Source organism: Daphnia carinata, chromosome 9 (assembly GCF_022539665.2).
Source record: "Daphnia carinata strain CSIRO-1 chromosome 9, CSIRO_AGI_Dcar_HiC_V3, whole genome shotgun sequence".
Lineage (NCBI taxonomy): Eukaryota > Metazoa > Arthropoda > Branchiopoda > Diplostraca > Daphniidae > Daphnia > Daphnia carinata.
The window spans coordinates 5,455,460-5,480,840 of record NC_081339.1 but is presented as its reverse complement, the minus strand read 5'-3'; the positions used below and the strand labels follow the sequence as shown (position 1 = coordinate 5,480,840).

The 25,381-nt window shown below is 42.0% G+C and overlaps 6 protein-coding genes across 8 annotated transcripts; 1 reads left to right on the top strand and 5 right to left on the bottom strand.

The window, feature by feature from the left end:
* The first annotated feature begins 745 nt into the window (after window positions 1-745).
* LOC130688590 (glutamate decarboxylase-like) lies at window positions 746-9,882 on the top strand. The gene is made up of 8 exons (XM_057511581.2): window positions 746-915; window positions 2,611-2,847; window positions 6,937-7,134; window positions 7,197-7,315; window positions 7,384-7,779; window positions 7,845-7,994; window positions 8,088-8,285; window positions 8,357-9,882. The coding sequence occupies exons 1-8, from the start codon at window positions 846-848 to the stop codon at window positions 8,528-8,530; spliced, it is 1,542 nt and encodes a 513-aa protein (XP_057367564.1). The 5' UTR covers window positions 746-845; the 3' UTR covers window positions 8,531-9,882.
* Window positions 9,883-10,103: 221 nt separating this feature from the next.
* Window positions 10,104-13,557, bottom strand: LOC130688599 (acyl-CoA-binding domain-containing protein 5-like). Of its 3 annotated transcripts, none has more exons than XM_057511593.2 (5): window positions 12,762-13,557; window positions 12,261-12,454; window positions 11,979-12,186; window positions 11,348-11,577; window positions 10,104-11,263 (listed from the first exon to the last, which is right to left on the bottom strand). In XM_057511593.2, exons 1-5 carry the CDS (start codon window positions 12,820-12,822, stop codon window positions 10,904-10,906), a joined length of 1,053 nt encoding a protein of 350 aa, XP_057367576.1. In that variant the 5' UTR covers window positions 12,823-13,557; the 3' UTR covers window positions 10,104-10,903. The 3 variants fall into 3 exon arrangements, with proteins under 3 accessions (XP_057367576.1, XP_057367579.1, XP_059352877.1); XM_057511596.2 differs by having other exon boundaries at window positions 11,348-11,574; window positions 12,762-13,548; XM_059496894.1 differs by lacking the exon at window positions 12,762-13,557 and adding an exon at window positions 12,647-12,761.
* Window positions 13,558-17,416: 3,859 nt separating this feature from the next.
* On the bottom strand, window positions 17,417-18,866 carry LOC130688594 (uncharacterized). The gene is made up of 5 exons (XM_057511587.1): window positions 18,420-18,866; window positions 17,872-18,363; window positions 17,750-17,818; window positions 17,609-17,698; window positions 17,417-17,527 (listed from the first exon to the last, which is right to left on the bottom strand). The coding sequence occupies exons 1-5, from the start codon at window positions 18,864-18,866 to the stop codon at window positions 17,453-17,455; spliced, it is 1,173 nt and encodes a 390-aa protein (XP_057367570.1). The 3' UTR covers window positions 17,417-17,452.
* An 818-nt stretch (window positions 18,867-19,684) lies between these two features.
* Window positions 19,685-21,098, bottom strand: LOC130688601 (uncharacterized). Its single transcript, XM_057511598.2, has 5 exons — window positions 20,640-21,098; window positions 20,084-20,575; window positions 19,959-20,027; window positions 19,810-19,899; window positions 19,685-19,747 (listed from the first exon to the last, which is right to left on the bottom strand). Exons 1-5 carry the CDS (start codon window positions 21,078-21,080, stop codon window positions 19,685-19,687), a joined length of 1,155 nt encoding a protein of 384 aa, XP_057367581.1. The 5' UTR covers window positions 21,081-21,098.
* Window positions 21,099-22,365: 1,267 nt separating this feature from the next.
* On the bottom strand, window positions 22,366-23,787 carry LOC130688593 (uncharacterized). The gene is made up of 5 exons (XM_057511585.2): window positions 23,344-23,787; window positions 22,792-23,283; window positions 22,665-22,733; window positions 22,503-22,592; window positions 22,366-22,435 (listed from the first exon to the last, which is right to left on the bottom strand). Exons 1-5 carry the CDS (start codon window positions 23,785-23,787, stop codon window positions 22,373-22,375), a joined length of 1,158 nt encoding a protein of 385 aa, XP_057367568.1. The 3' UTR covers window positions 22,366-22,372.
* A 449-nt stretch (window positions 23,788-24,236) lies between these two features.
* LOC132088302 (uncharacterized) lies at window positions 24,237-25,335 on the bottom strand. Its single transcript, XM_059496896.1, has 4 exons — window positions 25,197-25,335; window positions 24,899-25,130; window positions 24,662-24,841; window positions 24,237-24,596 (listed from the first exon to the last, which is right to left on the bottom strand). Exons 1-4 carry the CDS (start codon window positions 25,212-25,214, stop codon window positions 24,502-24,504), a joined length of 525 nt encoding a protein of 174 aa, XP_059352879.1. The 5' UTR covers window positions 25,215-25,335; the 3' UTR covers window positions 24,237-24,501.
* Window positions 25,336-25,381: the final 46 nt, after the last annotated feature.

The window sequence follows — 25,381 nt, the reverse complement described above, 5'->3', positions numbered from 1 at the left end:
TCAAATACTACGAGAAGACTTTACAGAATATATTGCGATGCATTCGAGGTGGGGAGAGAACGTGCTGAGCGATGATCCTGTGATGGTGCCCAGCTGTTTCACGCATGTTAGCTTCGCCTCTTTCCTATTTCCTAGTCCCTCCCCCCTCCAACATATGAATTCGAACAACCGTCCACCATAAACTCCCACAATGGATGCGTAGGTTCCCTTAACATGCCATTTCGAGATTTAGTAAGCTGAAAATATACGTGTGATTTATGGGCCTCCATTTAATCACCTATAGGCTTCTACTATTTACACGAGGAGAAACTATTATCTATCGGTCACGCGGACAAGGTGAAATCGGTTGCTTCAAAGCTATAAAACATTAATATCCTTATGGCAAATAAAGAAACAATTCCCAATTATAGAAAAGAAAAAAACAGGACACAAATCTTACTTCTTGTCACTCTTATTGAAAAGAGGATTGGTCGGAGCCAAGAACGGGAATCTCTACACGTCCGTGATCTCTTCCTCCTTTCTTGATGGTGGAGGAGGGGATGTCGGCTAGATGTTAACGTCGTGACTGGTGGAGACGACGAGAGGAAACTCCTCCTACCCTCTTCAAAAGTTCAACATGCGCAGCAGTCTCCAGTACATCTAGCAGCATCCATCAGCATCCAGAGGGACGGGAAGAAAAACCAAGAGGTTGGGTAAATGGGTATAAAAGGAAGGTGAAGCAACGGCTGCGCATCCATCGGTCGGCCAAAGCTTCCGTCGCATAGGTTTTTAAAAATTATTATTAAAGGGCTAAATTGAAGACAAATATTTGATACCTTCCATATTGCCAATTTGCAATTGCGAAAATGTCCGTCCAGGATGAACAAGGAAATCCTCGTCGTTTGGCCAAAGATATTGGCTCTCTCTACTACTCCGGTAAGTTTCTCAAATCATTTCTATTTGAAAAAATTAGATTTTAATCATTATCAGTAGAAAATGTTTGTTTTGTTAAATCATTCCAACCAATTCCAATATGTTTCCATAGTTTAACTTCGTAAGAATGGCAGGCGGCCTGATTTTCCCCTTTACGATATCTAAAGAAAAAACAATTATGTCATAATAAATCTTTGCATCTTGTTGTTGTTGTTGTAAAATTGTTGGACGCATATTACAATTTCGGGCTGCTTCCCTTCCTAACAAAAACGAAATGAAAATTGAAAAAGAAATATATAGAAATGTTGAGGATATGATGGGGCAGGGGGGGGGGTAAAGAGAGAACGAAACGCCGAAGCATTGATTATTTCCCTCTTTGTAGTTTCGTGTAATTAAAGTGAAGAATGCACAAGCTGGTGCTCGCATGCGAAGCCGGCCTTCCCCCCCCCCCCACGATCTCAATTTCCCTCCCCCCGGTGTATCCCGTTTTTGAGGATGATATGACTGACACAATGCATCCAGCAGCAAGGAGGAGGGGGTTACTACTTCGACGACTATAGCAGCAAAACAGATAGATAGATGTGCACATCCATTCGGCAGACGTATACATGTATTACTATTGTGATGTCGATTTGGAAAGGAGCGCGTTATGGGTAGGGGGGGGGGGGGTGTTTTCTTGTTGCATTGTGAAATGTTTTGGCCCTCAACATATATTGGCATTCCTTTCCTGGATGTTGAACATCTATTTAGTCAATTTGTGCCACGAGTCAACGAGGAGAGGAATGGCGTTGGGGCAAAGGGATCGTAGGTATTGCATAGTTGCATCTCACGACAATCGATTAGCTCTTTTATTCTTCTTCTCAATATTTGTCGAAATGAAAAAATCGAATTTCGTCGTAGACAGAGTATCTTTTTTGAGGAAAATAAAAAATGAGGACGAATTGTGAAAATGAATCACGGAGCCAGGCTGTCTGTCATCCCGCCGTTTAATGTATGCCGAAAAGCCGCCCTCCTTTGTGCGTGTTGACAACAGCTTTCGGTATCGTCACTAACCAGAAGGGCTTTCTCTTTACAACTGGTAAATAAGCAGACGGCCAAGAATATCGTTGCCATTCCTTGTTGTCACTCTAACTCGGCCAAATTATTATTCAAATTGCCTCTCGTGTTCTGTTTGCCTTTGCCCGCCCTCATCCATGTCTATTTTTTCTACGATGCCACCCGTTGTTTTTCTTAAATGATTGATTGGTACGCATCCGTCCGGAATCCATAAAACAGGAATGATTAAATTGAATGCGTTAAAAAAAATAAATAAAACCGAACATTAAAATGATCCTGATTTTCGAGATCACGGGCTGGGTTACTACGTTTAAAATCACTACGCTCATCTAGGATAACAAACGCTGAAGAGCGAGATGGGATCACGGCACATCAGAGTTGAAATGGCCTGTTTCTATCGACGAAGAAACAGAGGGGGGGGAGAGACAGAGGCATTAATATTCTTAGTTATCATTTCAATCAATCTCAAATCACACGACCAGCCGCAAATAGAAAAAAATAATAATAAATGGGATGGATATTTATCGATCGACGTGGGAAAACAGGAAATTTGATTTTCTCCTAACAGGCCCTTCAACTTACTTAAAAGATAATTCGTTTAGAGATTTGAAAAAATAACGCCACTATTTACCTCTGACGTAGATCTGCTACCACTGGCCGGGGATGGCGAGCCAGAGACGAGAGAGTTCCTCAACCGGATGACGGAAATCTTGATGGATTTTTTGCACAAGACGTTCGACCGATCGAGCAAAATCTTGGACTTTCACCACCCGGAGCAACTGTTGGAAATTCTCGATTTGACGCTGCCTAACCAGCCCAAGAATATTGACCAGCTGTTGGCCGACTGTCGCGACACTTTAACCTACCAAGTGAAAACAGGTCAGATTGATAAATCAAATTTCATTTTAAACACAAGCACAACGGCGCAATTCCTTCAAAATGCATGTCACGAAAACGGGCACGGATTTAGTTCCATTAAAATAATACGACAAGGGATTAATTCCGCTCGGGCTACCGCCAATCCTTTCAATACAAAGTTTTTGGCATTGGAAAACGTCAAGTAACGTACAATTCGAGTTAGATATGCCAACATATTTCTATTCGTCTTGTCTTCAATCCCCCATTTTTTTGTTTGTTTGCATGACTGTTCACTAAATTCTTTTGTTTCTCTGCCGTTTGCCCTTTTAAACAAGAGAATGATGATGGCTGCCTAAATATATATATAGAAATGACTCTCGCTATATAGACAACTTGGATTTGGTTGAATAGAAAAGACATTCAGAAGAGGGCCGGAATGAAAGCCTTGCGGGAGTAGAGGAAGGGGGGCGCGCGTTCGGGATCAAGAGGATTTCAATGTGTCTTCTTTATGTTTCTGCATCAATGGGTGAAAATGAAAACTTCCCTTCTGTTTTGCGAGTGGGTACAAGCACAACTTGATCCAGCTAGTAAATTTTGACATCAACCTTATTGTTTGACTAAGGCAAATCACGGCAGCCAAATCTCGAACGAATTCCATCGATCGTCATAGAAAGAAGACAACACAACAAATAGTTAATGACACCCCGTGTAGGATACAGAAAGAAAAAAAGGAGACTTTTGCAGGGTCTAGACGAGATCAATGAGCCTTATTCATTCGGCTGTATGAGAAAACAAGAAAATACGCTGTTCTATATCTGGATCAAGGGATGCGTTGCGAGTATGCCGATCTGTAATGGAATAAAAATGGAAGACGAAGGGCGGAGGGGGGGAAAGGCTACTATTACTTTGGCTAAGGGGTGGCATTCTTTTATAAATAAGCCTTTTCCTCAACACCCTTCTCCCCCTACTCCTCTTTGTGGTGTTTACTTTTCTTTTCTCTCATTACGCGCTGGATTGTTATTTGTCCTTAGTTTCTAGACACCCCCGACGGGGTCCAAGTGTCCATCTGCAGTAAAGCCTCTCTCTTGCAGTCTCACTAAATCCCGGAGCTACAAACAAGATTGAAATGAATGAATAGCTATAGATTACGACTAGTGATATACCCATCCAATTAGCCGCAACTCAAACAAGCTAAGACACATCCAAATAAAATAAAACCTTCTTTTTGTACGCAAGCAAAACGAACCTAATGTAAAAGAAAAACAAATGGCAACGGGGGACTGGCCTGATGGGACGTCAATGAGAAGTGGGGCCAATGCGACGGATGAAATAACATTGATAGCAAAACTTACGTGGGTTTGTGGTACGATAGAGACGACCGCTGATGTCAAACGGAAGTACACACGTTTCTCCTTGTTCCATTCGATGGAAATGGCGTGTCAGTTGGTAAGGGGGAGAGAGGTACCAAACGAGTTTCAGAGAGGAAATGAAGTGGATGTTTCAGGATATTCCCCTGCACCTTCTTATCGCTGCCATCCTCCATAAATAGTCGGTGTAATGGCTGTTTGACTTGATGGCCAATCCGCTATAGCCGGTTCAACTCCCCAAATCTGAAATATGGAAAATCAATTTTCAAAATTATTTTCGAGTAATGAAGGATCGCTTAGGGAAAGGCACCATATGGTAGCATTTTAATATACGCGCCGCCAGCACACTCCCAATAGAATTTGTCTTGTTTTTCTCTTTTTATCCCCCCATCCACTTTGATATGTGTGAATAATATTCCGAGCCTCGATGGGTGCGCGTTTTTGATGGAAAAGTTGCGTTCGGCGGTTTCATCGTCTTCCTACTCCGCCTCTGCAGAGCCGAAACGGGGTAGGAGGCAGCTGCTATTCGTTCGATTGGCTCCTTCTTTTCTCATCTCGAGCAGCTCGATGCAATTCTGACGAATATTTGCGCATCGATCCTTCTTTCAAGGGCGGCCAACTATTTAAAACGGGAAAAACATTTAAATAAAACAAATATTATAATAAAACGTATGTGCCTTACACGACGAACAAATTCAACTGATAGATTTTCTCGTGATCCCTTTTCACGTCATAACGATTTGATCCATTTCCTTTGTCTTCCGCTTGACGTGGTAGTTTCAAGACGGATCGCGGGTCCGTCTGTCACCCCCCGCCAGCGCCAACAGCTGCGTACCGTCACACGCGGATTGCTCCCGGAGTAAGAGGCTAGGAGTAGTAAAGGCTGTTCATGCCGTATGTGCCTTTTTTTTCTTCTTTTAAGTGTTGAATAGAAGAAGAAAAAAAGTGAGCGACAGCTCGATGACGTATACAACACATTATTGAAAGTTATACTAGAAAAAAAAAGGAGAGGGAGATGTCAGTAGGTTGAGCCTCTCTTTTTCCCTCCTACAAGATCCTTCGATCAAAGAGAAAACAAGTCCAATGGATTTCCTTCACCATACATGAAAAAGAAAAAAAAAGAAGAGAGTATTATTATTATTACAAGTAAAGTGAGAGTATAGAGAGGGGGATCACAAATCGAGAGATTGATCTGCCCACACACTCTCTCGGATTTGGGGTAAGGGCAGGCGCCAACACAATAGCAATACAGCAAGTCTCACTCCACCCTCTTGTACCTATCTCTATAGAAATCATTAATACACGGAGAATGGGAGATGAGAATGTCAAAAGCCCATCACAAAACAACACGCAAACAAAAGCACCAAAAGAGAAAAAAAGAAAAGCCAAAAGTTTTCTTTTCTTCTCTGCGCTGTCCAAGGAATTTTAGACAAAAGTTTCGACTGGAGGTCAACAAATCAAATCTACAGAGTAAAAATAAAAGAGAAGAAGGGAGACCTACGTCATTGTTGTACGCCGTTTGTTATTACTTTGCGTTAGAATCTGGCAGGATGTTAATGGGTCGATCGTTTCGCTCCAGCAATACGCAGAGAGATGAAAGAGGGTAACAGATTGCCATAACGGGTCGGCGAGATGACCAATTGCGCCAGTTTAGAGAACCAATATCGCTGCCACTACGCCCTGCTGAACGTCCATCAACGTGTTTTGTTGGAGATGATGATAGCCAGACGAAAAATCACTAAACACAAAAGAAAAATTACATTTCCTTCGCCCGTTCGATTCCCATTAAATGACGGGCAGATACGTTTGATGTCAATTCTATTTTACTAAACCCCGAAAACCCTAAACTTTTTATTTTCGCAAACGATTACCTCCCCCCGTCCTCAAACGCAACCAGATACGTAAAAGTGTCTCAATTTTCTGGAGTTGACACCTTCCTTTTATTAGCGCGTGATAAATGGACGCAGGCACTCATTTCGCCTATTATTCCCGAACGATACTTTTCGTTGCCAGCTCGATGTTGAAGTGGGGAGAGAGAGTCTGTGGTATTTTTCCTGGCTCCCCGCTCAAAGATGGAAATATAAAAAGGTTAAATGCTATGGCTCGTGGGCAGAGAGACCCTCAAAAAGATATTTGCCGGGATAAACACACATACTGCGGCCGACATATTTCTCGATGAATTATGGGGTAGGAGCCAGCCCTCTCTTTCTCTCTCATATATATTCTTTTGTGCAATGATATGGCCAGGGTGTGGATGAGCGCGTGCCGATGACATTCGACCCCATTTTTTTTCTCCCCACATCTTACGAGGGACCTTTTCCCGCCTTATTCCCGCGTTTGCCAAGCCCTTTCGCCAAGTACCCCCCTCCTAAAAAAATGTATGACGCAGACATATCTACCACCACGACTTTTTTTTTTTTCTAAAAAGCTTTTCCCCTCTAAAAAAAAAAGAAGATAAAGAAAGTGAAAAAGAAAAATAATGCCTCACCCAAATGGTATGGTAAATAGGATGTGGTAGCGAATTGTCCTGGGAACATGTTGATGACAGGTTTCATCCGCATCTATAACCATTGGCGTGTTATCTGCTGTTCTTGAAAAGGATTTTCCATTCCGCCAGAAGGGAATTGTGATCCGACAGCTCCTAGATTTATTTACATTTGGAATTTCAATTAGATTTAACAGAAAACTTTTTCAATGTCATCACCTTTTTGTTTTGGGGGCGATTTTTCGAAATGGCAAATAGGTCACCCGCGTTTTTTCAACCAACTATCCAATGGTGTTGACGTCATTTCCATGGCGGGCGAGTGGCTGACGGCCACGGCCAACACCAACATGTTCACCTACGAGATCTCGCCCGTTTTCATCCTCATGGAGCACATGACGCTGAAAAAGATGAGGGAAATCATCGGCTACAAAGGCGGCGACTCTATTCTTGCACCTGGTAAAATTAAACTATAATATCTTTATCTGAAACGACGTAAAAAAATGAAATTGAACGCGCAGGTGGAACTATATCCAACTTGTACGCCGTTCTGGCCGCTCGCTACCGCAAATACCCACGAGTCAAAAGTGAAGGACTCCAGTCGCTGCCCGGTCCTCTGGCCATGTTCACCTCAGAACACGTAAGTAGCAACAAAAGAATAATCTTTACACCAACTTAGAAAAGAAATAAATTTTATTACATTTTTAGAGCCATTTTTCGATGATGAGTGCGGCAGCTGCTTCTGGACTAGGCACTGATAATTGCATTAGCGTTCCGTGCAACGAAAGGGGTCAAATGATTCCGGAAGAACTGGAACGTCTCGTCCTCAAGAGCATCGCCGATGGTAAAATCCCGTTCCTAGTGACGGCCACGGCCGGTACCACCGTTTTCGGAGCTTTCGATCCCATCAATCCGATTGCCGACATTTGCGAAAAACATCACCTATGGCTCCACATTGATGCTGCCTGGGGTGGAGGTCTGCTCATGTCCGAGAAATTCCGGTACAAATTCGAGGGCATTCAAAGAGCCGATTCCGTCACCTGGAATCCACACAAAATGATGAACGTTTTGCTTCAATGTTCAACAGTTCATTTCAAACAAAATGTAAAATCAATTCTTACCTTTCCTACATTTTATTAACCAATAAGTAGATTGCTCTTCCAAATCAGAGTTTGCTGTATCACTGCAACAGGATGTGTGCAGATTACTTGTTCCAGCAAGACAAACATTACGACGTCACCTATGATACTGGTGACAAAGTTATTCAATGCGGCCGTCATAATGATATTTTCAAATTCTGGTTGCTCTGGAGAGCCAAGGTTTGTTTTACATACCTGGCCGATAAGTGGCGGTGACAAAGAGCACACGAACTAAATATTGAACATGGTTTTCGTTTCATTCCAACATGGTAGGGAACGGAAGGATTTGCCAAGCAAATGGAACGATTCGTACAGCTAACTCAATATCTAGTCGAGGGACTTTTGCAGAGACCCGAACGATTCCAGTTGATCGTAGCCGAGCCGGAATGCACTAACGTGTGTTTCTGGTACGTTCCGACACGATTCCGCACCATGGCTCCCGGTCCAGAGCGTGATCGTCTCCTCGGACAGGTAGAAAGACGAAATATTATCAACTCATAAGGGGAAAATTTAATAAACCAAGTATTTACCATGACAAATAGATTACGCCGATTCTCAAGGGAAGGATGATGTCCACTGGTACGCTTATGGTCGGCTACCAACCCCAAGGGAAACTGCCCAACTTCTTCAGATGCATCATATCCAACCAGGCTGTCACCGAGGTGGACATTGACTTTTTGGTGGATGAGATGGACCGTCTGGGCCATGACCTCTAAAAAAGAACATAGTTTTATTATCAGAAGTAGTTGCACGGTCTTAACTGTTTGTTGTGGTCATTATTGCACATACTACTTGCATGCATTCTACACGTTACTACTGTCTATGTTAACACAGCTGTTTTACGTCAGGCATTGCTCCATTTGAGTATTTCTTAGTAATCTCTGCACTGCACTTCCAATTTGAATTTCAGCACTCGTACACAACTCTGCACAAGCACTGCACATTTCCTGTGTGAGATTATCTCATGTCTCCACATTTCCACTCCTTGTTACTGTCCAGCACAAGCACTCGTGCAAAGGTCAAGGTGTCCCGAAACTAGTCGTTTCATCTGACCTTGCTATCACGTATAATAGGATAATCTATATGTGTTGCGTGTAATGCTAGAATTCTTTTTCCTTTGCTACTCTGGGAACCCTTTCATTCGAGAAAGTGGGCTTGACCTCGTTCTCGTCACGTTTCATGGTCACAGTTAAGTTTAATGCACAGTTGATGCGTAAAACAGAAATTTGACTTACTACATACCGGAGTCGATTGTTTCCTATTTTTTTTTTGTTCCCAACTCTTTTTCTGTTGCAAGACCACGTTTTCGTTCAGAGTTCATTCAAAGATGATTATTGCCACTGCATTCCAGAAGTGGCGCTAAAGACTTGTTGTACAACTTCTAATTTAACTTTTTTTTTTAACATTAATAATTATGATGTTACCTGTTCGCATAGACTCTTATGGTTTGTTAAAATTTACACATCATAATAACCAAGAAAGTGCACAACATATCACACAACTATTGCACAAGTTGAATTGTTTGAATTTCTTGATTTTTCTCGCTCAGCTGTGCTTGACATGCATTTTGTGTTCTTCTGTGTTTCTTTTACCTGCTGTGTGATTCATTGTATCGTCGGGAATGTTGACAACGAGACTCGTGCGCCGATCACATTAAGGAGCACGTGGACAGCAAAACCAAAGTCTTCCAAAACTGCAGTATCTTTCACTCCCATATCATCATCCAGATATGTGGTTTGTTCTACTGTTTTCATTGACGTTTTGTCCTGTCTCTTTGTGTCTATTTTGTTTTCTCTTGTTCGCTAGTAATAATATACACTGCGTTGTGTACGTGAACTTTACTAAATAATCCCAATTACATATTCCCCAGCAACAACCCAATACGTATTTTCTGTGTCAACCCGACCCGTCGTTAACGTATTAATTTTCTGTTTCATTGTAATTTTATTGTCGTTAACATATCGCCGTAACGTGTGAGCAGCAATAAGACTTCTAAACAGGCCGTTCCGTAGAAGAAATTAAAAACTATACAAACGAGAAACGACTAAATATACTAAACAGGAAGCAATTTCGTTTTACTTACATTGACTTTATTCGGGCTAGGAAACTTTCCTTGGTAAAATATTTCACCGCTATAGCAGCGCACTCTGTCCGCTGGTACCAGAACTAACATAAGACACATTCACACACGGAAAAATAGTACCATAACCGAGAGAGCCCATGTTCAGATAGCTTGAGGACAAATACATTCCTCAGAAAAAAATAAATGAACCAGAGAAACCAAAACGATTTTAATAATAACAACTGTCGTGTATTTATGTATAGTTACCCCGTTGAATTGCAACTCCTTTACAACTGTATGTTTCTTCTTCTATTTTAAAAACACGAGTATGATTTTTTTCTCCTGATAGAAGAAAATTAAAGAACCTTTTTTTTTTGTGGAAAACAGTTTGAATCAATCTAAATCTTTTCGCTTGGCGCACAGAAATATCTCGGAAAAGATTGAAAAATGTTAGTCTTTGTTTTGTTCTCCCCAACAAATATAAGGAAGAGGGGGGACACGTAGACACATGCTGCTGTTTCTCACTAACTCCGAATGTGCAGTACTTTGTAGAATAAAAAATATGAAGGAAAAAAAAACATCACGTTAATCGAGACACACACACACACATACACACAACCAGCAGTAATTGACCATCAACGGTAAGGCGTTCACGAGTATTGCGGATGAAATAAAAACTGTGAAAAGGGGATAAGAGGCATTGATGCCAATGGGAACGAGGGGATTCAATATCCGCGATCAAGAAAGTTCATGGAAAAAAAATATATCAAATGTGTATGTATATAAAATGTCAATAAATTCTTTCTTTTCCCGTGTCGTATTTGTTTCCTTTTTAAATGAAAAATTGCCCGATTGAAACTGAAGCACCCATTTTGTGGAAAATGGACGAAAATCTGAAAAAAGATTTTGTTTTTTTAATTTTAAAAAGGCTTAGAAGACGTATTAAGAATAACACATAAGATGTAGTTGTCGTCGTGGTGTTGATTTTTTGTGTCAGATGCCGTTCCCTAATGCTATTCCCTTGTTTTTAAACGGCCGAATGACGATGATGTAATCGGGCAAAGAGGTATTGAGCGAGTAGAGGCCAACCAAGGATGACGGCGATGGTTGCCACATTCACGTTTTTGAACGGAAACCAAGCAGGCAGAGACAGCTGGTTGACCGAGGGAATGGAACCGTAAGTGACGGCGAACGAGCCCACCTGTTCGACCGTGCTGTGTTTCGTAGTGGCTTGCCTTCCATTGTCCATCAATGTCATCTCCTTCCGGTGTAATTCCAACGCTTCCAGACGGCTGTTGATTGACTGCAAGTCGGCCTGAAGTCGCTGAATGGCCATTGTTACGTGTAACTGCTCACCCGAATCAGCGCTGGATGACTTATTCATGGCCTGCCAAAAGAACGAAAACATTACATTCGAACTAGAGAAATTAAACCAAAAAAAAATTAGGCAAACATTGTGGATAAAACTTACCGAATGGAACGATTTGGATTGCGGATAGAAGTCGGGCAAGGGATCCTTGTACTCGTCGTCACTCTCGGCATCACTGTAAAACTTTTCAGAAGCGTAAAGTGAGGCCAAACTTGTGGCAGGTGATAGCGTGGTAACAAGAACTGGTTCTTCCTCCTCTTCCACCGATTCGTCTTCCTCCTCAACGACCAGCGGCTTGTTGTTGTTCTCGGTTTCCAGATCAGCGCTTTCTACTTGACGAGAATCGTGGACAAACACAATCACCACAACCCAATAACACGTACGCGCACACACACAGAAAGAAAGAGAGAAACAAAATGAAATTAGAATCCAAAAGACCACCTTATGTCTGGTGAACAACTGAACAGATCTCTCTGCCAGGTCGACTCTATGTACAGACTATAAGCTCCTCCCACACATCAAAAGAACCAACCCCATCAGTTAAGACTGCGACGAAGAACTTACCTGCTGCTCGCTCAAGGTCAATACATTTTTTTTTTGTTCTTCCCTGAAACATATCTATTCCTTTAACCTACCTTTTAAGCTACGCCTACTTTTCAAAATGTCTCTTTAGACGTCTGGCTTTACTGCCTTGTGTACGAAAACTATTAGTATAACTGAAAATTTTCTGTACCTGTTTCTTCCGCTCCGGTACCGTTAATGCTACTACTATAGCCACTTTCGTCTTCTTGTTGGTCCTTGTCCATCCCTTCCGACAACTGGGGAGACGGGTTTCGGCGCAGATTCTCGGGCTCTTGTCCGTCGTATACTGCCTCGTAGAAAGGGCCCAGAACATGCATAAAATTAGCCACACTATCAGAGTAGGACATGGTTTCAATGATCTAGGGAAGAGAAAATCAAATGCATAGGTTTTTACCAGACCAATAAAGAAATTTGTGATCTAGTGCACAAATACTTGTTTGAGCTCTTCCACATATTTCTTCATTGCCTCCTCTTTTGGCATGTTTCCTAGACATTTCCAAGCATCCCATTTTGCTTTGTTGATCACAGCCCAGAAAGATGGCTTTGGTTGATTGCATTTTCCTTCCGTGGCTTGCTTGTATAATCCATAGAAACGGAGCATCAAGTCAGGTGAAGGTTGAAACGGCCCTGCAAAACATGAGCAAGCAAATGTCCTGTTTACTCTCCAGTCTCAGATTGTAGATATTTACATTACAGCTTATCAGTAAAAACAACATATTGATCACTAGCAAGGAAAATGGTCTGCATGAGTTGAATGTCGTAAACTTTGAAGAAACTATTTAGATTGGAGCTGTTAGGCTTGCATCTGGTGCTTCTTACCTGGAGGCTAATTTTGACCTCATTTTTATGCCGACGGAATTTGCGGTGGTCAGCGCTGTAGAAACCCACCGTCAGTCATTCAATAACAAACACAAACAGAATTCAATAAACCTACCATCTTTTGGCATGCTACGAATGATGTTGACAGCAGCTCGAAACGCATCTTCTGTAGACATTTCTCGGTAGATTACGATTAAACTGCGCGCAAATCAATCGCGATGGATGAAAATTAATAACTCCACTCACAGTAGGGAACTTTACAAGAGGAGAAAATACGAGAAGTGTCCGTTTCCAATGGTTCTCAACATGGCATACAGGTTGAGTGGATTGACACAAGATGAGTTTACACTGTGGCGTCGAGCTTAGACCCGTGCGGCTGCAATTCAAAGTCCAAATACCAGCGAACCTGGTGGTTATAGTAGAAACCAAGCAAAACTCGAACTGTGTTGTTTTCACCAACAAAACCTCAATTCCTCAAGTGAAATCGGCCAACGTTTTATATGTTGTATCACATTACTCAAGCAATTTTGTGATAAAGTCTTTCTTTCATTCGCAAACACATAAGTTTCTGGTGGGCATCATCGACAACACGCCGTCAGTATGTTTTACTACAGAAACCCCAGAGCCCAGACGTTGAATTTTTTTGGTAATACGGCTCGGCTCGAGACGGACCTAGAGAAGAAACCAGGTCATGACCGTGACTGAATACCATTAGCCTAGTAATTTCTTATTGGCGTCCTTCTTTTTCTTTCTTCCAATCGGGTTCTTTATTTCTCTCTCTCTCTCTACATCACGCCATGCCCTATATGAATGAATGAACTAAAAGGTAAAACAAAAAAACTATATATATGGATGTACCCCTTTTAGAGCTGACTCATACAACTGCAATCAACAGTCCCCATTTGGGATACACAACCATTTTCTTCGACAATGAAACAGACCCGGTGGTACGTTCAAGGATATGACGATACCCAGGTGTATTTACACATAAACCTGTGAAAAACAAAACAAACTTAAACGAATTATAGCCAGAAATGTTAAGACAAACTGCTAATAGGTAAGGTATTGACAGTATCTAGTATTTACTATAGCAAAGTGGCATGCTCAGGGTCGAAAAGATTATCTGGAATTATTGGAGAAAATACATTCCATGTGGATACGGCTCTTCACCTTGAAAATTAATAGCTATATCTTTTCCATTATGTAGTACAAATATTCTTACCAGCACATTTGACCAGTCTTAGTGTCGCATGTAGTTGAAAAAGAATTTCTTTGCCTTATTTTTCATTTTTTTTTCTCCGTCTTTGTTGTGACGTCAAACAACAACCGGAACGAGGTGAAGGATTCCGGATCTCCGGCTTTTTTTTCTCTTTTTCTTCTCCTTTAGGTGCCGTGGTCGACACAGACGCATGATGTAGGTAACACTGCGTCAGATGGCAAAATAAAAATGGGACTGAATTGCTTTAACCCACTACACAGGTGGGCACCTAATCCAGGATGAAATTGTAACACGCAAGATGACACAATTTTACGGGCTATTTAATAACTTGTTCGTAAGTGCAAACGAGAAAAAATAATTGGAGCATAGATTTCACAGAAACATCCGATACCTGCCACTGCAATACATCAGTCGTTCGGCATTCTTCGCATGTAATTGCACAGTTTACTCTGTAACATTTTTATTGTGCACGGATTGTAGGAATATCTATTGAGACGTGAAACCGGATCAACAGCTTTCTTTATTATTATCTTTGGCAACTATATGTACCCTGAAGTTTACCATGAGAATGTGTTCTTGGTGAACTTAGATTTGGGGGGATGTAAGGTTTCTCTTTTAACGAGAAATTTTCCTATTTAAAAATTGAAGGATTTGAGAATGTTTAACACATTTGATTAAATCTTGGTAAATAGTCATGTAAAAGCTATTATTCTGTGCCTTAAGGGAATATCACAATATGTAGTAAAAGTAAAAGCACACAGGGATTGATGATTGATTGTAAAATTTGAATGTGAAGGCAGTCTCCAGCTAGTTTGTAAGCTTACAACTTTAAACATTCTCTCTCACTCTGCCCATTAAAGAATAAAAAGAAAGAAGAGAAGAAACAAACAAAATAGTTTTTACTGTTTTCGTCTGGCCGATTTCGAAACTTTCACTTTCCAGTTGTCGTAGCTGCATGTGGTCGGCTTACCAACGCCCACAGGTATCTTGAAAACAGGTACCCTTTCTGGTATCTATACGTCTACGTGGATCCTATTAGCTGTTGTACTGGTTTCATTATGGGCAGAAAGTAGTTGCACGTTGAAGATTCGTCAGAAAAATAATAACAGATTGCAAATGTAGTTCAATTTTTCTTGCAAACTATTTGCCATTCCACACAATCTTCTTAAATGGCTTGCAAAGGCATTTTTGTGACCTTCTGCTTCTCCACACGTTGTTTATTATGAGTCATCAAAGAATACAAGACAGCGTCACCATCTAGCGGTGGAAAATCCCAATCCAACCGCTTTTTGGGCGGTTTTCAAATTTCGACAGCCTAACAATGAAATTGCTTAAAAGTAACATAGAACTTAAGTTTTAATAGGAAAACACTTGTTAGCAGCTACATATTTGTTGATAGGAAGAAATTGTTATCCCACTTTCTCACAATCAAATCTTTTCGTATACTTTATTAGAGATGTCCCACAGGCGGTTAATTCACTCGCTCGCATTGGAGCTTGTTTTGGCGTTCTCCCGTTTGAAATTGCCAAAGGATTATCAAATAGGTCAAAGAAGTTCCTACCAACTTTTTTGACAAAAACAAAACAGCCATTACAAACGGTTTGAAACTGAACGATAAATAGCTGCTAACCGTTGGGAAAAGAGTCAAATCAACCGGGAACAAGTCCATGGCGGTCATGGTGGTAGACGATTGCATCACTTCCATAACCATGGTATCCACCTATCAGTAAAAATAAATAGTTTTATTGAAAAAAAAACGCGAAACGCCGAAAGAGAATCAGAGCACCTGTTGTTGCAGTAACGGTTCATTAAATCTCATTTTCCTTAACGGTTTCGATATGTTCAACAACTGCAAAACAACAAGGTTAACTGCTTCGTCTAGTTCCAACTAGTTTAATGTCTTATTTTTACATGAATATTATACCTCTTGCTGGAGCGTAACCGGAATGGTGGCTAAAAGAAGAAGATGGACTAAATGCCTTACTAGGAGCAACACCGAAAGCGATACAGTCGCCACAGTGGGTTCGTTGCGGATACCATCAACGAGGTAAAAAGAAATAGCAATGACGTTAATGAAGATGTACATAATCCAGATCAGTAGGAGCGGACCGAAACACTCTCCTAGATACGAAACTGTTTCGTTGAGAGTCACGTAGGTGCGTCTCCATCTTCTTAAATCCGCCGATGTCCGTGTCGTCGTTGTCTGACTGGATGGATTATCTAGGTGTTTGATGAGATCTAAATCTAGGTTTAACTGACTATTAAACAGCACTAATTTGATGTGAGTTATCCAGCCAATGGTGGCAAACAATGCCAGGCCGCTGATGGCGTACATCTCAGTCAGGAGGGAAATGACGTCGGCAAGTACTAAAATGAAAGGGCGTTCTTCATCCTTGACATTCAAATGAACTGCCCTCATTACGACAATAAAGATTTCCTTTCACAATAAAATATAAAAGAAATGAAGCTAAATACAAAATGATGTGTCCAATGCTAAATTACCGCTATGAGGCATACTAGGACAATCGTAATGGCTCGACGACATTTGGCATAGAAAAGTCGGTCGTGTTCTGCTGCCAATTGTTCCAGGTTGTGCCACAACGATTTCCATTCTGGCTTTCGCCGTATAGCCAGCAGAGCCGCGTGTGTGCCAATGGCCATAAAATTATAACTACCAAAATCGATAACTCTACTCCAAATTTTACTTGTAGAGGCTCTAGAGTGCTGAGGCGTGGCCAGACGTGAAGCGGTGAGCGTCACTGCTGTGAAATAAAAGTTGCTCGACACGTTGATAAAAAACATCAAGAAACTCAAAGAGTATAGGCAAACGACTCTGCGTTTTGACAAAAGGTCGGATGGAAAAGGATCTAACTGGATGCCGAGTAATCGCATCCAAACGTCTAATGGCTTGAAAAACGTGGAATAGAATTGACGTTGGCTTTTTAACATTTTGAAAGTGGGATTTTTTGTTTTTATGTGAGGGGAACAGAATTATGCACAGTCCTTTCCTAACTGACGCACACTGTGAAATGTTATCGGAAATGTTAAGAGCGGAGAATTGACGCAGTTCGATCGTATATTCGTTCATGACGTTTATTAGGTGCCGCCCCGTGAATGGGAACAAAAACACACAAGTTTGGCTATTGCTAAATGTTATAGGCACTATAATAAATGACGATTTGATGATGATCAGGCCCCTTGTATTCTATCCAATAATAGAGCTATGTTTAGTCCTATATCCAGCTGGACACAGACAACACTTTACATCATGCCACTATGTATCTTTGTGAGTAACCAACAAAAGCCTGCTCTCTTGTTACAACAAACGCAAATAGATTCTCAATCCTCGATGTGTGCATTGCACGTTGCTCACTCGTTTGTTTAGCGTTTAGAGTGTTTTATAGTAGCAATAACAAATGAATGAAGCATAGTGCCCTCCATCGAACGTGAGATTTATTCGGCCCAACAGCCTAAGCTCTCAACGATGGAAGTGCTAATGGACAGCTAGGAGAGCGTAATCTTATAGTTTGGCCATCGTATCCATCGTATATTCTGTTTATCGTAGACCAATGAAACGTATGTTATTGTTACTTGAACGATGAGTGGGTATTTGACGAGGCTTGACAGAGAATAGCCACGTACGTCAACGTGCTGCCAATCAACTGAAACAAAGGAAATCAAACGCTTAGTAACGGACAACGTAAGAATAAGTACGTTACGTAACAAGACAAAACAAGACTTACGGTTGGCAAAAGTCTGCGATTGACGTCAAAGAATTCCATGGCCGTGATTTTAGGGCCGGCGTGAGTTACCTCGATCACCACTGTATTCAACTAAAGCGGACCATAAGACACATGCAGATTAAGTTCTCTTGTTAAACGTACCTTGATTTGGGTCAAAATGTCGGCAGTGGAAGGTAAAAGTTTGCGAAGAGAGACTGCGGTCCGAGCAGCCTGCGTATTGCCACACATTAACAGTGAACAATTAGGTACTCAAAAATATTCACCTCGGCTTGTAGACGATAAGGTTCGTAAATAATGATGGAGAGCAAAATGGATTTTTTAATAAAGATGACGATGAAGAGGACAGGTATCGTTGCATCGTCTTGCATGGAGCGCACAATCTCAAACGTCGTCGTAATGAAACTAACAAAAACATTGACAACGGTAACGAGCATCACGAAGCCAAAACACTGGTTGACCATTTCAACCAATTCGCAGGCCAGCGTGTGATTCCGACGCCATTTCTCCAAGCGAACATTCAAGACCCTGCTGGTCAAGTACAACGATGGGAACTGCTCTGTTTCGTCTAGATGGGCAATTTGATCGTTCAGCGTTTGAAAGACGAGCATGATGACTCGCACGAGGACGCAGAACAGCAGGAACACGCTGATGATAGTCGTCCGTGAAACGTTGGACAGGACGATAGCCAACGGGCTGAGAACGCCCATGTCCCAGTAGAACGATCGAATCGAAATGAGCAAGTGACTGAGGCAATCCTGCAAATGAAACATCATTTAACATTTGACTTTTAGCTAATAATGTGTATGATTACGATCAGTAGAAAGCAGAATCCGATAGTGACGCTCTTCTTGCACTTGCGGTGGAACGTGGAATTCAATTTCAAATTCCTCTCTATCAAGAGCAGAGAATCCCACAACGTTGTCCAGTTGGACGTCAGCGAGACGAAGAAGAAAGTGACGTGAACTCCGATGAGGACCCATGTGTAATTGAGATGCTCGATGCCAATGTTGAGAAGATTGGCCGTCGTCAGGTTAGTGCCGTTGGCGCCGATTCCATTGGCTTTCAATCTGATCACGCCACACACGAACGAAGTGCAATGAATCACGACCGTCGACAAGACCATCAGCGAACCGACGACCGTCAAGCAAATGGAATAACGTGATCCATCACTCGCTTTCTTGCTCGATCCCATGTGGAAGCCAAAAATTCTCAAACCAACGAGTAAAGGCCAGAGGTTTGTTTCGATGCTCGTTACCATGGCTCTCAAATCCATTCAACCAAAATGGGTCGTAACAAAGAGTTTCATTTCCTTCCGTTCGGTCGTTGCTCATCTATACCTCACGATGGTGAGAGTTTTCCCCCGATCACTACGCTCAACAAGCTGTCGATAAATGACGGTCTCTTTCCGTCTGTGATCGTTCAATTTTATAGCGGAATGGATGCATCGATTGTGATGGACATCCAACCGTTGCGCAGTTGATTCGCTAGCGCAAAGGTTCCAGAACGCTCGTTGAAAAAGCTCTTTCTCCATTCTCCATCTCGCCATTCTCGTTAATCCGTTTACTTTGTCCCCCAACAACTTGATCGAAAGTGCTCGTTTCAAGGAGTATCACGTAGCGCATCTTTGTTGACATACCCCAACAGTTAAACGATAATAGAATCAGATTATAAGGCAATGTCCATTAGTTTCTGCTTGTCCATCAGCCTACGAAACTGTTCCAGTCTGTTCGACGTGTTGGAAGCGTTTTGCCATAGCAAATTAAAAATTCCTTGAAAAAAATTGAATGTCCTTTCCCGCTTTATTGACAGTCTCTGATGAAGATCAGGGGAAACACGACATGACGTCGAAAGCCCATTGAATTTTTGAAATTCTTGCGGTTATGCAATTGACGTAATAAATCTAAAGCAGTATAAGCTTATGTGTAATAATGTAATGGGGCTTAACATGCTGATACAATTTTCATTGATAATTACGTAAGATTTGGCTAGTGTTATACGACACTGGGTAAAGTACCGACGCCGTTCTTTCGAAATGTGTGCGTGTTCAAATTTATGTCTAACTATTTTTTTGTTTGATCAATGCGAGTGCGAAGACACTTGATGAAGAATAGCCACGTACGTCAACGTGCTTCCAATCAACTGGAAATACATAAAAGAAAATTCAGTTAAGGAGCACCTTAAATTGTGTTGTAAAGGTATACCGTCGGTAAAAGTCGGAGATTGACATCAAAGAATTCCATGGCCGTGATTTTGGGGCTGGCGTGAGTGACTTCTACTACGACGGTGTTCAACTAAGAAATTTGAATGTAATGTGGAATGTTGAATGTCATTATTAATGATAACGGAATACTTTAATCTGAGTGAGGAGGTCGGCCGTCAACGGATGGATCTTGCGGAGAGAGACCGCAGTCCGACTCACCTGTAATCAGGTACATTTAAACTACTAAAAACATGAACGCGGTCAAGCATTTGTACCTCTGCTTGTAAACAATAAGGTTCGTAAATGATGATGGTCAGCAGGATCGATTTCTTAACGAAGATGAAGACGAAAACAAAGGGGATCGTATCGTCTTCTTGGATGGAGCTGACGATTTCGAACGTCGTCGTGATGAAACTCACGAAAACATTGATGACGGTGATGACCATGACCAGGCCGAAACATTGATTGACCATGTCGACCAGTTTGCAGGCCAACGTGTGGTTTCTTCGCCATTTTTCTAGACGGACATTCAAGATCCTGCTGCCCGAATACAACGGCGAGAACTTTTGGGGCTGGTCCAGGTGGTCAATTTGCTCGTTAAGGCCCTGAAAGATGAGCGTGATTACTCTGGCCAGGACGCAGAAGAGCAGGAAGACGCTGATGATGGTCGTGCGGGATAAATTGGACAAGACAATGGCGGCCGGTCTCAACACGCCCATGTCCCAATAAAACGACTTGATCGAGATGAAGAACTGACTGATGGAATCCTGCCATTAACCAACATTTAATTTTTAAACAAAAACGTAATTGAAAAGCATAAGCTCTCTTTACGGTGAACAAAAGAATGAAGCCGAATATGACGCTCCTCCTACACTTGGTGTAAAAACTGGAATTGAAATTAAGGCTCTCTTCGATCAGGACCAACGTGTCCCACAGATGGGTCCAATTGGCCGTCAGGCTGACGACGAAGAAGGTGACGTGGACTCCGATGAGGACCCACGTGTAATTGAGATGTTCGATGCCGACGTTTAGCAATTTGGTCGTGGTCAAATTGGTGCCGTTGGGTCCGATTTCGTTGGCCTTCAATCGCAGTACTCCGCCGATGAACGAGGTGCAGTGAAGTCCGACGGTCGACAACACCATCAGGCAGCCTGTCAATAACAAGCAAATGGAATAACGATTCGAGCTGGACTTTCTGTTGGGACCGACGTGGAAGCCCAAGATTTTCAAGCCGGCCGTCAAAGGCCTCAGACTGGCTTCGATGTTCGACATTATCGCTGGCTCGGATCGAGTGCTGCTCTTCGTTCGCCTTCGCCTCTTCATCTTTTTATAGACAACGGACATGTGGGCGCCAAATCAACGAGATCTTGCGCATCACATTTACTTTAAATGAAAAAAATATCCCTCGGCATCCGATTTCGATTAACACTGGACGTATACTTTGGCAACACGGTTAACATCGGCGATGGTAAGCAGCATCACCTGGGAGTTGCTTGGATACTTGTTATATACATGCTTGTAATCGAAAACCAGAGGTAAGATTTCTTCATGTCAACGTTTCAAATTGATTATTTAGAGACTCGTCGTCTCTTCTTTTTTGTTTTTGTTTTATAGGAGCTCTCTGGTGGATTACCCGTGAGCAAAATCCTTGGTATATAATATATAAGAACTGGAGATGATTCGTTCACCAAAGAGCGGATGACACATGAAAGGCATCGCGATATCCATTTTAGAACTTTTTAAAAGAGAATCTGTTGAATTAAAATCGCTCGGTGATCGTCCCCATGTCCACGAAGGTTGTCTACGTTTCGATGAGTTTTAATATACCGAGGGTTTCGTAAGCATTTATCATCTTTATATGTTTGTAGCTATAAGAAGGTGGCTTCAGTCTTTACCATATTTCACTTTTTTTTAAGGTTAAGCTTCAATAACTTGTGTATCCGACACATTTCCTCTTCCATGAAAGGGGATGACGGGCCAACCGATGCCCGGCAACATGTAGACAGGAAATGTTCGTGTTTCTGAGGCAGACTGAAATGGAAAAATCGTATTGATTCTTGTAAAAATAACTCTGGAGGTTACCTTTGAAAACTGATTAACGTATTTATCCTTTGACTTGAATCACACGCAAAACAGTTCGGGAGGATAACTTCCTTAAGTTATGATTCTTTTCTATTTCCACCATCCTTGTTTGTAAATCGTACAAATGCAGATTGCGGACGAGTTATTGGACGCCTTAGCAACAGCACACAACCACGTATATGAGTAAGTGCATGCCTAGTCGATATAGAAAATCGATCTCGTGTGTCAACCACAAGCAAACGGTACAGCGGGAAGAGTGGAAAAAGAACGAGATATTCAATACAGGGGACAATCCCTCCGCTCCCGGCAATGGTGTAATATAGCCCCATAGCGTGTCATTTACCTAACGCATTTTAATAGCCGTCTGTAATGATGCCTATCGACTAACATTTCAGTACTTAAAAAAAAAAGGCCTTTTCACGTGGCAGTTGTGTGCAATTTATTATAATTGATATATGTCACACTGGGCATTTAAAAAGCAATCACTTCGAATGCGCTGCAACTTGGTGTAGGATCGCGACGTACGTCAACGTGCTTCCAATCAACTGAAATCATTTCATTCGTTTAATAACGTATATGTTATTTCATAAAACGGTTGATGGGCTACTGTACCGTCGGTAAAAGTCTAATGTTGACGTCGAAGAATTCCATGGCCGTAATTTTAGGGCTGGCGTGAGTTACCTCCATCACCACCGTATTCACCTGTATAAGATATATGCAAATATATTCTGATGGGGGGCCATTTCTTTCGTCACTTGCATCGTAAATTCATACTTTGATTTGAGTCAAAAGATCAGCTGTAAAAGGATGGAGCTTCCGAAGGAAGGCAGCAGTTTTGCCAGCCTGTGTGGTAATCAACACCCCATTTAAATACATCAAACAATCAATCGACAAATTTTACCTCTGATTGCAAACGGAACGATTCGTGGAACGTGATGGCGAGCAGAATTGATTTCTTGATAAAAATGAAAATCAATAGAAAAGGTAACGTTTCGTTATTGCCCACCGAACTGACGATTTCGAACGACGTGGTCACGAAGCTCACGAAAACGTTGACTATCGTGACGAGCATGACCAGACCGAAACACTTGTTGACCATGTCGACCAATTCACACGCCAACGTGTGGTTCCTCCGCCATTTCTCTAAACGAACATTCAAAACCCTGCTAGACAAGAAGAAGGGCAACAATGTTTCGGCTTCGGTTAAATGAGTTATTTGCTCGTTAAGTCCCCGGAAGACGAGCGTGATGACCCTGGCCAGGACGCAGAAGAGCAAGAACACGCTGGCGATGGTCATCCTGGAAATGTTGGACAAGATAATGGCCAACGGTCTCAGTTTGCCCATGTCCCAGTAAAACGATCGGATGGACACCAGTAAATGGCTGATGCAATCCTTTAACACAATAATGAAATTACACGAGGATCGATGATTTTAGAAGTAATAAACGATTACGATTAAAAGAAGGGCGAATCCAACGGAGACACTCTTCCTGCATTTGCGATGGAAATCTGAATTGAATTTGAGATTCTTTTCCATCATGAGCAAAGAGTTCCACAACGTCTTCCAGTTGGCGGTGAGTGAAACGAAGAAGAAAGAAACGTGGACTCCGATGAACAGCCAGGTGTTGTTCAAATGCTCGATGCCGGTGTTGAGTAGATTGGCAGTGGTCACGTTGGTGCCGTTCGGTCCGATTCCATTGACCCTCAATCTCAAGATTTCGAGAACAAACGACGTGAAATGAAGTCCGATCGTAGACAAGACCATGAGAGAACCAGCTGCTAATAAACAACGTGAGTAGCGACTAGCATTTGCCCGTTTCTTTCTGGGACCCATGTGAAATCCAAAGATTCTCATCCAGACAGTCAGAGGCCAAAGACTTTTCTCAACTTTCAGCATAATTTTCAGGTGGTACTGTCGGTAAAGTACCTTGTCGGTTGAATGAACAAGAACATTGTTCATCGCCTCTATTTATAAGAAGCAGACCAATCTACTTCCGGAGAATAAAAGTCCCAACTACAATTGACACGCGCTCACAGTTCGAGACAGAAGTGTGCCCTTGCGGAGTGTTAAAAAGAAATGGTTTTGGTGGGCAATCGAATTTGGTCAAGAGGCCTCAGTTGATGAAGAAACCCACAAGAAATCACTGACTCGATTGTTGGTGGGGAACGATCGATTTTTTGTCATCTATTCGTGAAACGATAAAAATCGTAAGCTGGCAAGCATATTTGATGTATTCATAGGGTTTCTAGTTTTTCATCAATAATATGCCACGAGTGCGGTTTCTAAACACATCTATTTAATCTGATACGAGGCCTACGTGACAATTCAATAGCCAATAGAATGTCTGGCAATGGAAAGTGAACATGGATCTATTGACTGAAATCGCAACAAAGATCGTACAAGATACAATTTAGGGCCACGATAAACGATTCACAATTTCTATTTGTGTTGAATCGTTGGAGTATAATCGACTGAGTATTTATACTGTATACAAATATAGCAAAAGTTTATATATTTTCATTGTATAGAATTTGGATTGTTGATGATGGAAATTCTCGATTGAAAGACGTCAAAGTCATGCTCGCGTCTCTGACTGGCATAAATTGAATCTCAATTGCCAACGAGACATACTGTAAAGAACTCGAAACATTGATAGCAGTTGCCCTGGTACGCTTGTCTCGATCTCTTCAACTTCCTCGGATTAACTGCGCCAGCAAAGACGTTACTCAGAATGCATTTCATATCGAGTTAAATTAATTATTAATTATACTTAAACCCATGCCACCAGCGCCTGGATAATCGGTGAACTCTCTTGAGCAACATTCTCCGCCCATTTTCGTGCAATTGCGGGCATCCATAGTGGCCGTCAAGTAGCCGGAACAGCATGGAACTCTTCGCTCTAATGAAGGATCAGGGCTTTCGGCCACCGTTATCCCAATCCGCGTCACAGCTAATTCAAACGTTTTCATTTAATTAAGATGATCAACAGGTGTAAACAAAATAAAACCTGGTCCGCCGTAAAGGCCATTCATCCATCGATAAATGGACGGGGCAACTTTAAGTCCGGCAAACGATTGCGGGATGTTTAGCTGACCACGATGGCCCGTACGACTCCGATCGATAGTTGGAGGCCTGGCTTGCAGGAACAAACGATTGGGATCCTCCTGGATGCGCTGGACATCCACCACAATCACCAGCCATGACACCATCGTGACGAGCACCAAAGCCAATGTCCACCGCTTCCGGACAAAGATAAAAGATCAACAGAGGTTAACACTCAAATCTAATTTTCATTAGCATCTTACCCCGTTATTTAGCACCATTTTTTTTATAATTGTTCAGCAGGAGGACGGGGCGACAACCGGTCGGTTCGTTCGTGAGGAATGTGACTGGCGTACAAGCGCACTGGCAGCTCCTATATGACACGCAAATGCGTGCACAACAACCTTGACTCGTCTCGTTTTCGTGTTTGGCTAATGGTTTAAACTTT

What these genes read in the sequence shown, in the direction of transcription:
- LOC130688599 (XM_057511593.2), bottom strand. Translation starts at nt 12,822, where the DNA reads ATGTCTACAGAAGATGCGTTTCGAGCTGCTGTCAACATCATTCGTAGC. An exon ending in TCGTAGCATGCCAAAAGATG is followed by an intron (nt 12,455 to 12,761) that starts GTAGGTTTATTG and finishes CATGTTTTGCAG; the next exon opens with GGCCGTTTCAACCTTCACCT. An exon ending in TACCGGAGCGGAAGAAACAG is followed by an intron (nt 11,578 to 11,978) that starts GTACAGAAAATT and finishes ATTCTCGTCAAG; the next exon opens with TAGAAAGCGCTGATCTGGAA.
- LOC130688590 (XM_057511581.2), top strand. Translation starts at nt 846, where the DNA reads ATGTCCGTCCAGGATGAACAAGGAAATCCTCGTCGTTTGGCCAAAGAT. An exon ending in CGACTCTATTCTTGCACCTG is followed by an intron (nt 7,135 to 7,196) that starts GTAAAATTAAAC and finishes TTGAACGCGCAG; the next exon opens with GTGGAACTATATCCAACTTG. An exon ending in CCATGTTCACCTCAGAACAC is followed by an intron (nt 7,316 to 7,383) that starts GTAAGTAGCAAC and finishes TTACATTTTTAG; the next exon opens with AGCCATTTTTCGATGATGAG.
- LOC130688594 (XM_057511587.1), bottom strand. Translation starts at nt 18,866, where the DNA reads ATGGTAACGAGCATCGAAACAAACCTCTGGCCTTTACTCGTTGGTTTG. An exon ending in ACATTTTGACCCAAATCAAG is followed by an intron (nt 17,699 to 17,749) that starts GTACGTTTAACA and finishes GGTCCGCTTTAG; the next exon opens with TTGAATACAGTGGTGATCGA. An exon ending in ATCGCAGACTTTTGCCAACC is followed by an intron (nt 17,528 to 17,608) that starts GTAAGTCTTGTT and finishes CCTTTGTTTCAG; the next exon opens with TTGATTGGCAGCACGTTGAC.
- LOC130688601 (XM_057511598.2), bottom strand. Translation starts at nt 21,080, where the DNA reads ATGTCGAACATCGAAGCCAGTCTGAGGCCTTTGACGGCCGGCTTGAAA. An exon ending in CTTATTGTTTACAAGCAGAG is followed by an intron (nt 20,028 to 20,083) that starts GTACAAATGCTT and finishes ACCTGATTACAG; the next exon opens with GTGAGTCGGACTGCGGTCTC. An exon ending in ATCTCCGACTTTTACCGACG is followed by an intron (nt 19,748 to 19,809) that starts GTATACCTTTAC and finishes ATGTATTTCCAG; the next exon opens with TTGATTGGAAGCACGTTGAC.
- LOC132088302 (XM_059496896.1), bottom strand. An exon ending in TGGCCTTTACGGCGGACCAG is followed by an intron (nt 24,842 to 24,898) that starts GTTTTATTTTGT and finishes CGTTTGAATTAG; the next exon opens with CTGTGACGCGGATTGGGATA. An exon ending in CGCTGGTGGCATGGGTTTAA is followed by an intron (nt 24,597 to 24,661) that starts GTATAATTAATA and finishes TTGCTGGCGCAG; the next exon opens with TTAATCCGAGGAAGTTGAAG.
- LOC130688593 (XM_057511585.2), bottom strand. Translation starts at nt 23,787, where the DNA reads ATGCTGAAAGTTGAGAAAAGTCTTTGGCCTCTGACTGTCTGGATGAGA. An exon ending in GATTCGCCCTTCTTTTAATC is followed by an intron (nt 23,284 to 23,343) that starts GTAATCGTTTAT and finishes ATTGTGTTAAAG; the next exon opens with GATTGCATCAGCCATTTACT. An exon ending in ATCTTTTGACTCAAATCAAA is followed by an intron (nt 22,593 to 22,664) that starts GTATGAATTTAC and finishes TATCTTATACAG; the next exon opens with GTGAATACGGTGGTGATGGA.